This window comes from Opisthocomus hoazin, chromosome 6, assembly GCF_030867145.1.
Source record: "Opisthocomus hoazin isolate bOpiHoa1 chromosome 6, bOpiHoa1.hap1, whole genome shotgun sequence".
NCBI classification, from domain to species: Eukaryota; Metazoa; Chordata; class Aves; order Opisthocomiformes; family Opisthocomidae; genus Opisthocomus; species Opisthocomus hoazin.
In genome coordinates, this window is record NC_134419.1 from 47,375,350 (window position 1) to 47,390,422 (window position 15,073).

The window sequence follows — 15,073 nt, forward strand, 5'->3', positions numbered from 1 at the left end:
CAGAGGAGTCACATGGGGCAGCCCCTGCTCCATCCTGCCTTGGCAGGCCAGCCTGCTGGCCAGCATCCCCCACAGCTATCCCGGCCCTACTGCAGACCCAGTCCTTCCCTACTAACCCTGCAAACCTTAACCACCTCAGCTACTTCCAAAACCTTAGGAGCAAACAGAAATTAGAGTTTATCCTAATTTTCTGTTGAATGAGTTCCTTATTGGCTTGGAACAAGATTTTTGAAAAACTGTTCTGAATGTTTCAGTCCCATTTTACAAACTACGCAAACATTTATGCAACATTAATTATTTCTATCTTTTCAAGGTTTTATTCACTTTTGTTTAGTTGTATTTTCTTCATGAAGTTCAAAGAGTCATCAAACGCTTACTTGCTTAACAAAAGTAAACTGGGAATGAACGTTGAAATGTCTGCATTTGGCCATACACACAGATGAAACCTCAAGCTCATGCCAACACCCTTCCAACTTACAGTTTTACATTGCTATGCAGATGGTAGCAACCCCTACAATATCATACACTAAGAATAAATTACCTTACTACATTTTATATTTATATTTGTGTGTCAATACTGCAATTATTAAATTTACTGCTAGAACTCCCTGTAGTATAGTGCCATGTACATTGAAATGTGCTGGAATTTCTCTGTCCTGGAAAGTGTATTACGAGACAAAGCACACCAGATTGCTTCAGTCAGGAGTTTTTAATTGTCTTCCTACAAAATCATGTAAACATTAGCATACAGATCCAGAAAAATTAATATAATATAATGGTGCATAAACTGTAAGTTTAGAAGAATGTCAGCAACACTTCAACAGTTTATAAATTAATATATACAGTAATGGGTACTCCTCGTTGGATAAGAACACCTCAAAACGGAGGAATTTAGGTGCAAGAGCTGTAAAACAACAGAAGTGCTCCGACACCAAACTTGACTATGAGGCAACATTGCAATCTACCCGACTGCCTGTCGTTTCATATTAAGCACTCCATTTAGCTGCTAAAATGTATAGACCAAAAGTTTTGGTAGGAAGTTTATTTTTTATTTGAAATCATATAGCAAGCATCCCTAAAGTAATAAAAAAAACCCCAAACCCCAGAATACTCCATGAGCATGTCTGTAGCAGAGCGAAACTGAAGCTTACTAGGGTGCACAAAGAGATCATGGACATCCCCATCCCACGCTGCTTCACACCGAGCGCCACGAGGCATCCCGAGCGGAAGGAAGCATTTCAGGTAGTTTGTAAGTGGAGAGAAAAAGAAAAAAAAGGTGCAGAGCACGAACGGGGCTGATGCAAAATCCCTGCTTCCACCTGCAGCATTCTGGGCAGTTTAGCTCTTTATTGAATTGGAAAGTCATGGGAATGTGACACCGTTGTTAATTTGTTAACTCTGGGCTATTCTGCTTAAAAATACCCCCAAAACAACCCAGAAAAATATAATCTTCAGCCTGTCTATGATCGAAGTAATATTTGAAGTGTTCTTACAACATTACCTTTCACAAGATCAGGGACACAGAGTAGGACGCAGGATGTATCACTCAACATAGATGACACATTAAACAAAAAATGAGTTCTTTTCCTTTTCTCCTGTCCGTACAACCATGTTTCACAGGGCATGGAAATGTATAGTAAATATACCCTAAATAATGATCTCAAATAAAAGGCATTCGTCCCCATATTAGAAAATTCTCAGGTATCAGTGAAAACACAGACTGCATAAAATGACCAGGATTATCCTGGAAACACGTGACACTGCAAAACTCTCTTACTGGGATACCCTATAACATGATCTTCAGAGAATCTTTCCAAAGTTAAATATATTTTTCTGTTTCTGGAGTTGAAGTAGAATTTTATGCCATCTTATTTTGGTACATGTTTCATACCTGACAAATCAGTTCCCCTCACAATGAAAATTAATATTGCACTAATAAAGATGTATTTATTTACACTAAGTGGGAGGTAAGATCTAGCCACCTAAAGCTTTTTGCTGTATTTTCTTCCAGTTGTTTAGGAACAAATTCTGTTCAACTTTTCTATAGGAAATCCTGAGCAGTAAGGTGAAGGTTTGGCAGATAGCACCAATTTTCCATCACTCTTAATCATTGGCAACGCATCTAGAAGCACTACCATAGCTGGACCTAAACGTCCAAAGAAGAGCTTATTATAAAACTGTTATTATCGCCACAATGCGAGCCAATGCTGAAACACCAGGAGCAGGAGAAAAGATTTCCACTAAATCCGAGGACACAAGTTGCAAACACAGAAAAAAGCCTGAAATTCCAGCCCAAATCTTTTCCTTGTAACGGATCGGGGTGGAGAAAACTGCAGCTGTTGGGAAGAAGAGGAGGAAAACCTTAAGCTGCTGCATCCATCAGCTCCCAAGCAATACGCTTAGCACCAATGCAAAGGTGCAGCGCTCCAGAGGTGTTTGAAAACGACCCAGACTCTTTGCTGCCACTTCCCCCAGAGCGGCTCAAGCACCGAGTGCTTTATTGTAATCCAGACTGCCAGCAGCTTCCAGCATTCAACTACCACATTGTGTTTCAGGCTTGGAAAGCTCTTATCTGATGTTAGCCAAAAGGATTTGTGGATACTAGAGGCTCAGCTCACTCCATGTCCTGCTGCGGTTTTTACCTGTATTGCTAAACTGGCAATCGCAACCATGACAGACCAGAAAATCTAACACGGAAGAGGCTAAACTTAGCAATTTGGACTTAAACTTCACCTGGGTTTAAACTACTAACAGCCAAACATTTCAGTGGATTGGCCCTGTACATAGACCTGGAAAAGTTTTATCACAGATATATCTGCACTTTCATGTAAACTATTAATGTACTACAGCAACGTTAATTTGGTATTCACAGAGAGAGTAACAGCACAGTTTTTACACATTTTTTGCCCTCTCTTCATTGTTATTGTCCTCATGCCCAAAAAGACACGGATGCAAACTCCTAACAAGCCCTCATGTTCTTATCTGTAGCCTGCAGCCTTTCCTCCCACTGATACGTAAGGGATTTTCATTTCCTCACATTATCCCATGGGGATATATGCAAATTGCGATAAGGAGAACCGATATGACAATATAAACACAACCAGCAGACCTTAATTCAAGTGATATCGCCAGCAACAGTGAACCGTGAGAAACTTCAAATATACCAACACGTCTAAGACCTTGCTCAGTGTTGTAACAGATAGCACCAAAAACTGGTATTGAAAAGTTTCATGTGAAAATGTTTCCCTCTGCTTGTAACTCTGGTCACACTTCTCATTTTCCCACCCTCCCATACTCCTCTTTTTCAATGCAGTTGTGAAATGCATTGTAGCTCCTCCAGAATCATTCAAATTTTAACCATTTATTACAAAAATAGATTAAAACTAGGACATCAAGTTAAATGAATGAAAAAGTTGATAAGAACAATGAAGGTACTGTGGCAGTCTGAAGGAAGTAATGAAATTCTGACAATTTTCAGTAAGAACGATCATTACAACACTTGTCCCTAACATCATCCCAGGAGTTATATAGTTGCCTGTACTCCAGCACTAAGCTTACATGAGAAATCTAGGTAAGATCTCTGAAAAATAAAGGCAAAAGAACACAGAAAAATCTTCTGAAGTCTTTCAGTCTGAAATACAAATGTGTACCAAAATATTATGCTTAACAAATAATAATTGCATAATTGCATAACACAAACCAGATTTACCAAAGAAATCTTGGCTGTACACACATGAACAAGGTTTTCATGTATGAAACCATCTGACAAAAAAAAAATCTTGTCTCTCCAAGGTGGGGTGTTTTTGTTTGGGTGGTTATATGCAACCACCAATGCAGTCAATATATATTAAGTGAAGCCAATTCATACATTACACCCAGCAATTCACACAATATACCAGTGGGAGGAGATGAACAATATTCTGATCAAATGCATTTATTTTAATCCTCAAAGCACAACCCTTTTTCTTCATCATCATCATCAGTAGAATCTGCATAGGACTCAACGGTGTTGTATATGAAAGAGTATAGCTTGACATCTGGTCCTGAAGTGGAACAGCTTCTGCATTCTTCATTGTAATATCTCAGTAACAGCCTATAAATGTCCCCTTAAAAATAAAAAGAAATAATTAAAAAACATGTAAGATCATGCCATATGAAGAATGATTGCAAGCGTAGACTAGAAACGCACGCTCACACCAGGATAGGGGCTGGAACATCTCTGTAAAGGAGCCGCGAAGGAGGAGGGAGATGCCTGCCTAAGGGCAACGTGACTGTTGCCAAGTCTGTTCCCAAGAGCGCGGGGTGGGCTCGCAGGCTCCCTCAACCTTCTGCCGAGCCGTCCGCACAAGCTGTCTGAGCATCAGGCGTGCGTACGCATTACTCGCAAACGTACGGCCAATTACCTAGCTTTGTGCTTCTGTCCCAGAAGTTAAAGACACGTAACAATTACAGCGGGGCCATGGGCGCACTGCTTTTCTTAGATTGCTGCCGGATAACATGTCTGACCGCATCTTGCGGGATCAACCCAGACCACTACAAGACAAATCTGTATCAAGAATGTGCAAGCAGATTTTTCCTTTTAAAGCATTTTGAGTTACATTAAAAACTTGCACAAACCTCCTGTCTACGACATGTATCTGTATTTTCCAAATTCTGGAGCATAACTCCCAAATGAGTTAGAAAAGGATTCTAGAAGTCTTCTAACAGATTACCACGGCACAGCTGACTGAATTGCTCTGGAAACAGGTACAAATAACCCAAGACCCATTTGCTTGTGTTCAGGACTTGATGACAACAATTCTTATTGGACAATTTCCACTTACAGAGATGGTTAAGTCTCTCTGCTGCAGGAAAAGATTTCATTATAGAACTGCTTAGCTTGGAAGAGACCGTTAAGATCCTCAAGTCCTTTGTGCTCACCAATCGTTTGGCCCTTCTCACAGAGAAAAGTGTGCATGCTGTAAATATCCCGCATCAGCTCCACATCTCCAAAGGTAAAATAAACGACATCACGTCCAGCCTCAGCAGCTGCCAGTATCTGTATTAAGGCTGGAACAACAAAAAAAAGATCACACACATGAGTACAGGATAAAACAATTTGCTGCAGGGAAGAACACCGCCTAAGTTTATAGTAGATAATTGTACCATCCGTCTTCAGGTGAACGCTGCAAAGCAATTTGAACAATGGGCAGGTAGATAAGTATTACTTTCACTTTTAAAACAAAGTAAAGAATACTGGGCACTACAGCTCAGTGTTGAAGCGTTCTGCTGGAGCCACTAGTGACAACCACCCTTACTTTCCAGATAAACAATGCGCTTAAAAATGAAAGGGGTTGTTTGGGTCGGTGTCCCCCCAAGCAGCACGCAGCCATTCACTGACCCATGAACATGCATGACTGCGTAAGACGACATCGCACCATCTTGCATCCTGGTTTACGCTGCTTGCATTGAGTAACAAACAGCGGGGTAAAAAGCACCCATTGGCACATCCCGACTTCCGTTCCCTGCCACCCTGCAGAAGGAACGGAGCCAACCCCCTCACTAGACAAGCTGCACAGAGCGGGAGCTGACCCAGCTTTTAGCTCCCAAGGAGATCTGTGGTTCTGCAGCCTCTAACTGGACAATTTAAGGTGTCATTTTGCCTCGAGCAGAAGCATGCAGCATGAAATATGATGGCTCGTTCTGACCTATGAAAAGTGAGTGGTGATGCCAGAAATGCAATTCAGGTTAGTTGACTTCCAGCTTCACGTCAAACTTGCTGGACCAGGCTGAATCCCAAGTTCTGTCAATGGCTAGCATTACAAAATTTCTCTATATGGAAAAGAAAGAAGAACGCTTCCTGTCTTGGAAACAGATTTTTGAAGATTCATCTTGAAAAATCATCTGGGGTACTGATCAATGCTCCAGCTACGCCAAGCAACTGGAGAAAGAGGTTCTGGTGCATCTACACTACGTCCCATCTCACCCACTTCCTGACTTTTCTGCAGCTCTCCGGTGCCCATCAGACACCTCACTGGGCAATTTCATTCACCAACCTGGCAGGAATACGACAAGAGAATAAAAGCTAATTGTTTTCTGCTGGATTAGCAGTGGAATTGGCCGAGTGCAGGGTCTGCCAAGAGCCAGAGCTGATGCAAGGGAGCTCATCAGGCCATACAGCCAAGAAGAGGGAAGGGGAGAACCAAAACCAGGACCCTTTTAGGTAGCACCAACCTATTACACAAGCGCAGCTCTTTCACCACCCAGTCCTGCGAGGCTGGAGTGCCACAGACGCGTGCAATCAATCACACCTTCACTTTGGGTAATGTCACAGCAGGCCAAATGACAGACCCTGGCAAATATTTAATCTGTTGCGGCTGGTCTTATTTCAGAGCCTACGGGTTCGGTTCTGATATTAATTCTTTCCTTTCCTACCCAGTAGAGTTAATTAAAATGTGATTAATATTGTCTTTGTAAAGATTAATTTAAAATAAAACAGCGTACGTACTTCATCACCACCTGCTAGTGGAAACTAAACACAAAGCTGTTCATAGCTCAGCTCAAGAATCTTTCACGTTTTTAAGCACAGATCTAATAAAATACTTCATTCTTTAATCAAAAAAAACCTTTTGTAAACCCATAGCTAAAATTATAAATGACATGATTCACACATGAAATTAATCTCAATCTGGGAATGATATTTTAATTAAACTACTGAACCAGCTGTGGATTTGGTAAAGCTTCAGTAGTTTAGCTTTTAAAGAGTCTAATTAACTAGCTTGCATAGGGGAACAGAACCTAATGAATCTTATTATTCATCCCAAACAAACAATGCGGTTTCGCTTTACAAAAGATTTAAAAAATATCCTACTGTTTTATTTTCAATTGCTATAAATCTTATGAAACAAGGGTCAAAATTTCTGTCAAGGCTTCGCAACCTTCCGAGCATTAACGATACACAATACCACATGACATCTCCGTGCTGCTGACACAGAAAGGAGCGTCGCAGGAAGAGCAACGGAGCCCAGGGGACAGGGGGCTGGAGGGATTTGGGCTCTCTCGCCCCTTGCACCCAGCTGACGCGATCCCATTTAACCAGGGACTCCCCTGCTGCGGTGCTGAGCGGCAGCACAGCCGACGGCCCAAGGTCGGTGCTCCATGGCTGCGGGTGCAGCAATGCCGCGCAGGGTTGAGCACCCAATACTCGGCGTGTCGTTGCCTGTTGCACAAGTTCAGACCTGCAGTACTATTGCGGTAGCACCTCGATACTGCACACATCTACGTGAGGCAGGATGCACACTTTTCTCTCCATCCACTAATCCTGCAAGGGTCGTCTTAAAGCTGATGGCAGTCTTCCTACTGAACTTTATCTTCTCAGATAAATAAGAACACCAATTCAGCTAAAGAGTGCTTCCTCACAACTGCTAGAAGTTAAGTTTATGTATTTTTATGAGATGCCTCATCAGATCATCTCCTTTGCATTTGCAATAAAACATCACTTTTCCAACCTTTAGACAGTTGCACAGAGCCCCTGCAGCTAGTAATTGTTAAATTATCCTCTGGTTTGAAAAGCAAGATAAGATCTTCCAGCTTCTCACAATTATATAAACATGCTGTTTTCAGTATTGAAAGCTGTAAGTTCATACAAAAATTCTGTGGAAATATCCCTAACTTAGCTGGAATCTGTCTTGCTTACGTACCAGGTCTTCAATTTACAAAGCCAGATTATTTTTTTCCTCCTGTAAGACGACTTTAGTTTTCACATCATCTGTGACCTTGAGTGAACCCATATTTTATACACAATCATGTTCCTTTAATTCACGACGAAACAAATAATGATAAAATATAATAATGCATTATGGTACTTATCCCGTTATATCCAATTACATCAAATACTTGGGTGGTTCTGAAGCCTCTGTTACAGATCCAGATACTACTTCTGAGAGGACAAGGGTGTATATTTGAGAATGTTAAATGAAAAAGCAAGATTTTAAATGATTAAAACTACCTTGTCATTGCAATACACTGTCAAGCCTGTGTAGTCAACAAAAGCTATTTATTTGGGTTCAGTGAAACCGTGATACTGATAGAGTCTCTACGTTTTCTAAAACATATTCTGAAATGAAGAATTTATAACTCTGTGAAGTGTAAAAGATTTTTCTCCAGTGTAAGAAATTTGCTTATAACGAAGTGAAAACATTGAGAGAATTTGCAGTTCAAAATAACCCTACACAGCATTTTAGAACAAAAAGGAGAAACACCTTCAGTGCTTACGACTGTGCAGGGAGTATCTGTGAACTAGAAAAGACTACATATCAAATACAACTCTATTCTGACAAAAATACACATGATAAACTATGGCACTCTGTTCTTAGCTCATAGTTTACGCAAAAAAAAAAGTACAAAGCCATCTTGTTTCTAAGTCAGCATCAGCTCAGAGAAAACGACCACATGCTAAACGACTAGCTCCATATCCCATAGCACATTACTGGCATTCAACTGTCTTCATTATGTATTGATTTTTCAGAGTTAACTAAGAAATTAAGCTGAGTTTACAACAAGAGTCACTTAATTGCAAGTTAAACCAATGTCCGTCTTTGTAAGGTCTGCCAAAAGAATGGGAGAAGACTTGAGAGCGCAAACATAGATTTAGGTGAATTTTTTGAAACAGCAGCAGTGCTGTAACTTGCTGTTAAGCGTTAATTCTTGCAGACTTTGGAAAAAAAAAATAAGGTTAATCCAAAACCAGAGGAAAAGTTACATAAATGAAAGCTTAAACTAAAATATTATGTTAAAACAAAACTGAGAGAACCTTCAAGTCTTTACAAGCTCTTGTTCTGCCTGGTGTTCCTATCAAAGCTATGAAGCACCACACTTCATGGCTTGTTTCTTTGTCTACATCAAAGACCTCTCTTCTGGGCTACCTCACCAAATGGACTCCACTCTGGTGGGCCCTGTCAGTACACTTCAGTTTTGAGCTCTGACCGACGGGGAGAGGAAGCAAAGCATTGCAGTGAGCAACCCCTATTCTAAAAGTCATATCCAGCGTTGAACAAATAATGGTTAGATCAGATGAGCCATCTTTCTATCAGAAATCCATACATTAAAAAAATACATGGGATATTACAGTTCAGATCCAAGAGGAGACCTTACACAAAGCAAAGCATTTATTAAACCTTCTTAACAATCATAATCAAGCATGATCAGATCCTGCAGTAAATACTACTGCTGATATTGATGATCTGCACATGGCAGCGCATTTCATCTAATGGAAATCAAAAAACAACTGTCAGGAAATCAGTGAGCAATGAGAAAAAAAAATAGATGCTCAATGAATAAAACACATTAAGAAAGAAAACTAATGAAGCTCGTAGCCTGATGACTGTCTCACCATAACCACCTAAAGCTGCTCAGAAAAGCAAATTTTAAATACTCTCCAAATGTTTGAAAACAACAAAAATGTAAATTGCTGCTTAGAACTATATAAATCAGGATACCAATTTAAGTGTCAGGATCCATCAGTTCTTGATTTGATGGGAAAATGTCTTAAATGAACACAGGCATGTGGCATCTGCCGCATTGTAAATACTCTAATTAAAAACAAAAGAACATGAGAAAGCGTGTGATATAGCAGGCAAGTCAGGAAAGAGAGCAGCACGTCTGAGGGACTGGAAACCTCTCTGGCATACAGCAATATATTAAGGAGCAAAACTAAACATTGAGCATTGCCAGCAACTTTGTGAAGCCTTGCAAATTACCAGATACTTTAAACAGCTTTGCAGAGATACCAATTTTAAGCGTTATCAAAAAAGATTGCTCCAGAAAGGTCAACTGGTTTACAGGACCGAGAACCGCAATGAACACGCTCTTTTGTGAACCAACATTGCGTGCCCGTGCTTTTGAAGGTTTCAGTGCTACGGGTCCTTGCAAACCCGGCATTTCACCATCACGTACTTACCTCAAACTTTAAACTGAAAATAGCCTACAAAAGCAGCGTGCGTTTTTATTGTTTAAGGCCACATTACTCACGGCCTAAAGATCAACGCTAATTCACCAGTTCTATGGACAGTTTAACTAGTATTCCAATTCTTGGCTAAAATGTATTAATACGAACAAACCCAAAAAATGTACTCCAACAACAACACAAAGGCTCTAAGTTGATTCATTTGGACATCAATGAATTGCTACAATTTACCTTTTAATCTGGAGTCCCCTCCAAAGGCACCACACCCCCAGTTTCCTGTGGCTATTGCAGAGAGGTGCTGAGGTGGAACATTGGGTCGTGAGAAGCCACAGTAGGCCTGCAGGCAGACAAGAGGCAGAAGATGAAGCTGACAGGCAATCTGGTGGGATATTTTCAAACAATAAGACAATAACAATAATCAGTACTGTCTTCTAGCAATACCAACTTCAAATTACTTCAACACACCATTAGTCTTCCTTTGAATTTAAGATCAATCACTAAAGAACTTAAGGCAAGAAGAATTTTGCCTTATTTGGATCCAAGCTGAATATGAGATACAGGTGCTGACTCCCAGGGATTTCATCACAGCTATAGGAAACTTTTCAGGATAGCCAGAGCAGAGCATAACTTCAACAGCAGATTGTATTGTGTTTGTTGCTTTTCAGCCCATTTAGCATACATGACAGCTGAACTGCTGTGTCCAGTGCTAATGAAATGCCTCAAAACTGAAAATAAAGTACAAAATGGCATCTTAGAACACAGGTCTAATGAAATAAATGAAGGTAGGAGGGAAAAGTGTGATATTCACTAAGAAATCTTGAGTCAAGGCAGGTGCTTCCATGTACAGAAAAAAGGATAAATCTCTTCGGGAAGTTTTTCAACAGTACAAAAATTTATTGATTTGGTACAATTGTCTGGTACAGATAGAAGTACCCCTGGTGTCACTCCAACCTGATCTAAGCTGCAAAGCCAGACTTCTGCTAGTTACAGTTTAGCAGGGTTCCATGATTCAGAGTTTGCATAAGGCGCACCTACACGTCATCAGGTGCACGCAGCTGCTTGAGCTCCCCCAAGCCAGAGCTGTTGGTGTGCTTCATGTCCAAAGCACGTTTGCAGGAAGCTAGTGGGCCAAGCAAACTAGTACTCTGGCTGCGTGGACAGCCGTTCTTCAAACCCCATTCTCCCAGTGAGGGAAATGGATTGGTGTTGCAACAGGATGCCATTTTCTGTTCAGCTTTTACTTAATGGGCATGTATCTCTCAAGTCACCAGGACACGGAGAACAAAGACTGGCTCGTCAGACACAGTAAGGAAGTCAGCTAATACTTGGAAGGACCTCAGCAGCAATGCAGAAAAATACCTAAGTAAGTGCTCCCCTATGATTCTTCATAGTAAATAAGGGATAAAGATAAAACCATCCCTTTTTTTTTTTTTTTTTTTTAAAGAAAGAGACAATGCACCAATATTTTAAACAGGTTTCACCTAGGAATACGGGACTACAGCTTTAAAGCAGTTGCTTCCATTTGGGAAGCAGAAGAGCTGTTCCTTTTGAACTGCATAAATGAATCTGGTTTTCAGTTGTACACAAATATGTGGTATCTCATCTTATTTAGAAGTTGTGTGATGTTTACAATTGGTTTGTTTTCATAGAAAACTGTTATATATAGTTCTCACACTTAACACAGTTTGAAACATAACTTCTGCATATCATAATTCTTACGGAAGCATTTCTTGCTAAATATGAAGCTGTAGCTTTTTTTAATCGGTGACTATCAAAATAGGCTTAATGACATTGAGTGGGATTGCAAGCCCAATTATAAGTCAAGTTGGTCCTTAGGATTTGGAAAGTGGAAATTGCAACTGGAAAAATTATTGCTAGTAGGAGTCTTTATTAGGCAATAATCTCAAGGAGCTAGCAAGGATGAAACAGTGGCAGTTCTTATACACATATCTATAAATCTCAATGCTGAAATCAGATACAATGATTTTTGTTTCCCCCTCTTACTCTGACCAGCTGACTTCAGACAATATTAATCTTGTTTTCTGAGTATGGGTTAAACCAGAAAAAAGGGTCAGCCTCAGATGGCTTCCTTCTGAGAAAACAAACCGAGAGTGAACATCTGGTTCTTTAAGACAAACGGATCTTACAAAGGCAAAATCATATAGGCTTATGAGAAAAATACAAGCTGTAAGAAGAATCACTAAGTTGTTTCAGTCATTTCCTAATGTTTAATAAAAGAACAGACAAACAAAAGAACCTCTGGACACTGAGCTGTGCCTACTAATACATAATAGACTCGTATTTCAAAGCCTGTGTGCACAGACTGTGCTTACTGAGTTCTAATTTATTGCATCATAATAGAAATAGAGTTGCAGCTTATTCCATCAACTTGCTTTCACCCACAGAACAATCTTAAGGTTAATATTAATTTTAAATCAAACTGAAAAAACCCACCACAGTACATTCAAAAAGATTTGATTTGTTAAAATATCATAGAACCTGCAATAAACTTAATTGTTACTGTAGTAAACAGAAAATTAACTCAGGCTAAAATTTTCTTTAAATACCAACCAGTCCTCAAACAACATCAGCCTAACCAACACACCGTATAGAAGTTGCATGTGCCTACCATAATGTATTTATAAAATTCAAACCAAATCAATAACATTGAAAATTGTGGGCAGATCATAAATTCACTAGAGCAGGTAATTTGAATTTTGTACTAAGATATCACTGAAGTTTACAGAATTTATTTACTGTCTTTTTCAGGGCTAATTTCATTACCAACCGTGAAGAAACAAGCTGATGAATGTTACTTTAGTCAAGATGCCAAGATTTTACGACTAAATTAAATTAGTCCTTCAGCACCGTACATCATTTCAGGGAAAGGGGAAGAAGAGCTTTCAGGTACATTCCCCTTCCAGCTGAGAATTAGGAACACACTGCCCTGTGTTTGAATTTATTTAAAATGCATCCTATATTATTCTGTATTTCACACCCTAGCTAAAGCAGAGGCCCGCTGCATCTATAAATGCTGAAGCACACTAAGCAGACTTTATTGTTAGCGTGTTTTGAACCCAGATATAAGCACACTAACACCGTATAACTGTATAAACATTCTTGTACTCAACCACCCAGTAAAAATAGCATTGCCATTGCTATTAACAGCCAACTGACCTTCCACTGCCTATGCTTTATACCAAGCAAGGCCCTCGTTCTGGCCCATTAGCCTTCTTATTAACTTCAGAGAATTTGCTATGTGAACTGGGGACTGATACCAGGTGTCTCTTGTTAGGAGACAAAATTTATGCATGGAATAACAGCAAAGGCCTTGAAAACATTGGCACAGGTTGAAGCTTAAGTCCCAGAACTACAAACAGCTCACTGATGGCAATTACTAGTCATTGAAAAAGTACAGCCTCAAGAGCTGGGAAAAGACTGCTTTAGCTTTAAGAAAAGAAGCAGCAGCAAAGCTAGAAGAAAAACAAATAACATGGAAATCTCAGCCATGGAACGTGATAAAGCACCTGCCATGGCTTGGGAAAGTAACCCCATGTTCCCAAACAATATGCAGCACATAGTCCAGGGCAGACACCAAGGGCCGGAAACCATCTTGAAACTCAAATATCTTAAAGAACATGATCCCAGATCAGGGAGGGCAGGGGAGAGAACAAATACACCCGCCGCAGTTCCAGCTTCCCTTGTCAAAGAGCTCTTCAGCACAGCAACTTTGATGACCAAGGCTATCAAGAACCAGAGCCACTGAAGCAGTGCAGTTTTGCAGACACACAGTTAACATGGGGTCAAGGATTGACTGCTTTGAATACATAGTGATAATGATTAATAATATGTAAGAATTATTTGCAGGAAGTGTCCTGTTTCTGAATGTCAGTCCAAAAGTTTTGTTTAAAGGATTAAAACAGGCCTGATTTACCAGTCTTCTGAACACCCTTATCACTGTAAGCTCTAACTGGCATGTGTATACACATACTCAGTTGCAACAGCCCTTACAGCTATTGTGCAAATCAAGATAGGGAATTTATGAACATCTGGATCTGATCTCAAGAAGACATCAATATATGAAAAGACAAGCTCCCAGGTAATATGGCAATACCCAAAAAGCAAACAAGAAAGGTGGAAGAAAAGCAAGTGGCATCGTATTTATGAACTGTCACCATGTTAAAACATGAGACACCTCCTTCTCCACCTTGACTGCAGGGCTAAGTGGGATTCAGCAGAGCCAATCGTGGGAAGAGAACTTAAAATCATAATTTAGAAGCAGGACAGAGTTAAAAAAATATACATCCAAATTTCATTTATATTTTTGAAAGATAAAGTACATCTTTGAATAGCGTATCAAAGGGTAAGAGTCATTCTATTGGACAAACTTCTGCTTTAACACTGCACAGCAAAACCCTTAAGTACACCTTTTATAAGAGACACAACTAAGCAAGAACTTCCTTAGCTGAAGATAATAATACAAAAATATTTGAAAAGGTACTATAAACATTAATGAAACAGCCTTAGAGTGCAGGCTGTTGTAAGAAGTTACTGGCCTTGTTCAGCTCTCTTCTAATTTTCTCTGGACCAAACTGATCAAGGAAACGTCTGAAGTGAAATGCATCTATAGCAACAATTTCAGTGTAGCGCCGCTGCCATTCATCCCTAAAATTGGAGGGAGGAGAAAAGTAGATGACATTAGTAGTCTAATATTGGCCATATAACCATGATCCAAAATAAGCAATTCCCCGCAGAGCTTCTGTGAGAAGCAGCTGGAAAGGTGAGCTCATCACAGACAGTGGAGCACTTTTTTAATCTGTGGGTCGGGAATGAAAGCAGCATCAGAAATGAGACAGGTCTCCCTATAAATTTAGACATACTCTGGCTAGACTTTGGGCATAAACATGAAACAAATCTTATTACACAGCACTATTTATTAAGTACGTAAGAACAGCGCAAGGTCAGAGAAAAGCACTTTGGCGCTCTGTCTTCCTCCAGCATTTAAATGAGAGTACATTGTGTATGTTACTATAGCAAAGAAAGAATTTTGTGTACACACTATGGTAACATTGTTGGAGAAATAAATTCCAGAGCTCAGAGCTTTCTACTCAGATTCATGATATTAAATCT

The 15,073-nt window shown here is 39.9% G+C and overlaps 1 protein-coding gene and 1 long non-coding RNA gene across 4 annotated transcripts in view; one reads left to right on the forward strand and one right to left on the reverse strand.

The window, feature by feature from the left end:
* Positions 1–15,073, forward strand: part of LOC142361615 (uncharacterized) — a 35,997-nt gene that overhangs the window by 14,399 nt on the left and 6,525 nt on the right. For both annotated transcript variants that reach the window (XR_012764251.1, XR_012764250.1), the window contains exons 2-3: positions 11,208–11,306; positions 12,713–12,850. This is a non-coding gene — a long non-coding RNA (uncharacterized LOC142361615). The remainder of the gene's footprint in view (positions 1–11,207; positions 11,307–12,712; positions 12,851–15,073) is intronic.
* Positions 695–15,073, reverse strand: part of PARG (poly(ADP-ribose) glycohydrolase) — a 72,664-nt gene continuing 58,285 nt past the window's right edge. For both annotated transcript variants that reach the window (XM_075422994.1, XM_075422995.1), the window contains exons 15-18: positions 14,500–14,608; positions 10,175–10,280; positions 4,921–5,049; positions 695–4,106 (exon numbers count right to left, since the gene is read on the reverse strand). In XM_075422994.1, the coding sequence (XP_075279109.1) occupies positions 3,940–4,106; positions 4,921–5,049; positions 10,175–10,280; positions 14,500–14,608 (511 nt within the window). In that variant the 3' untranslated portion in view covers positions 695–3,939. The remainder of the gene's footprint in view (positions 4,107–4,920; positions 5,050–10,174; positions 10,281–14,499; positions 14,609–15,073) is intronic.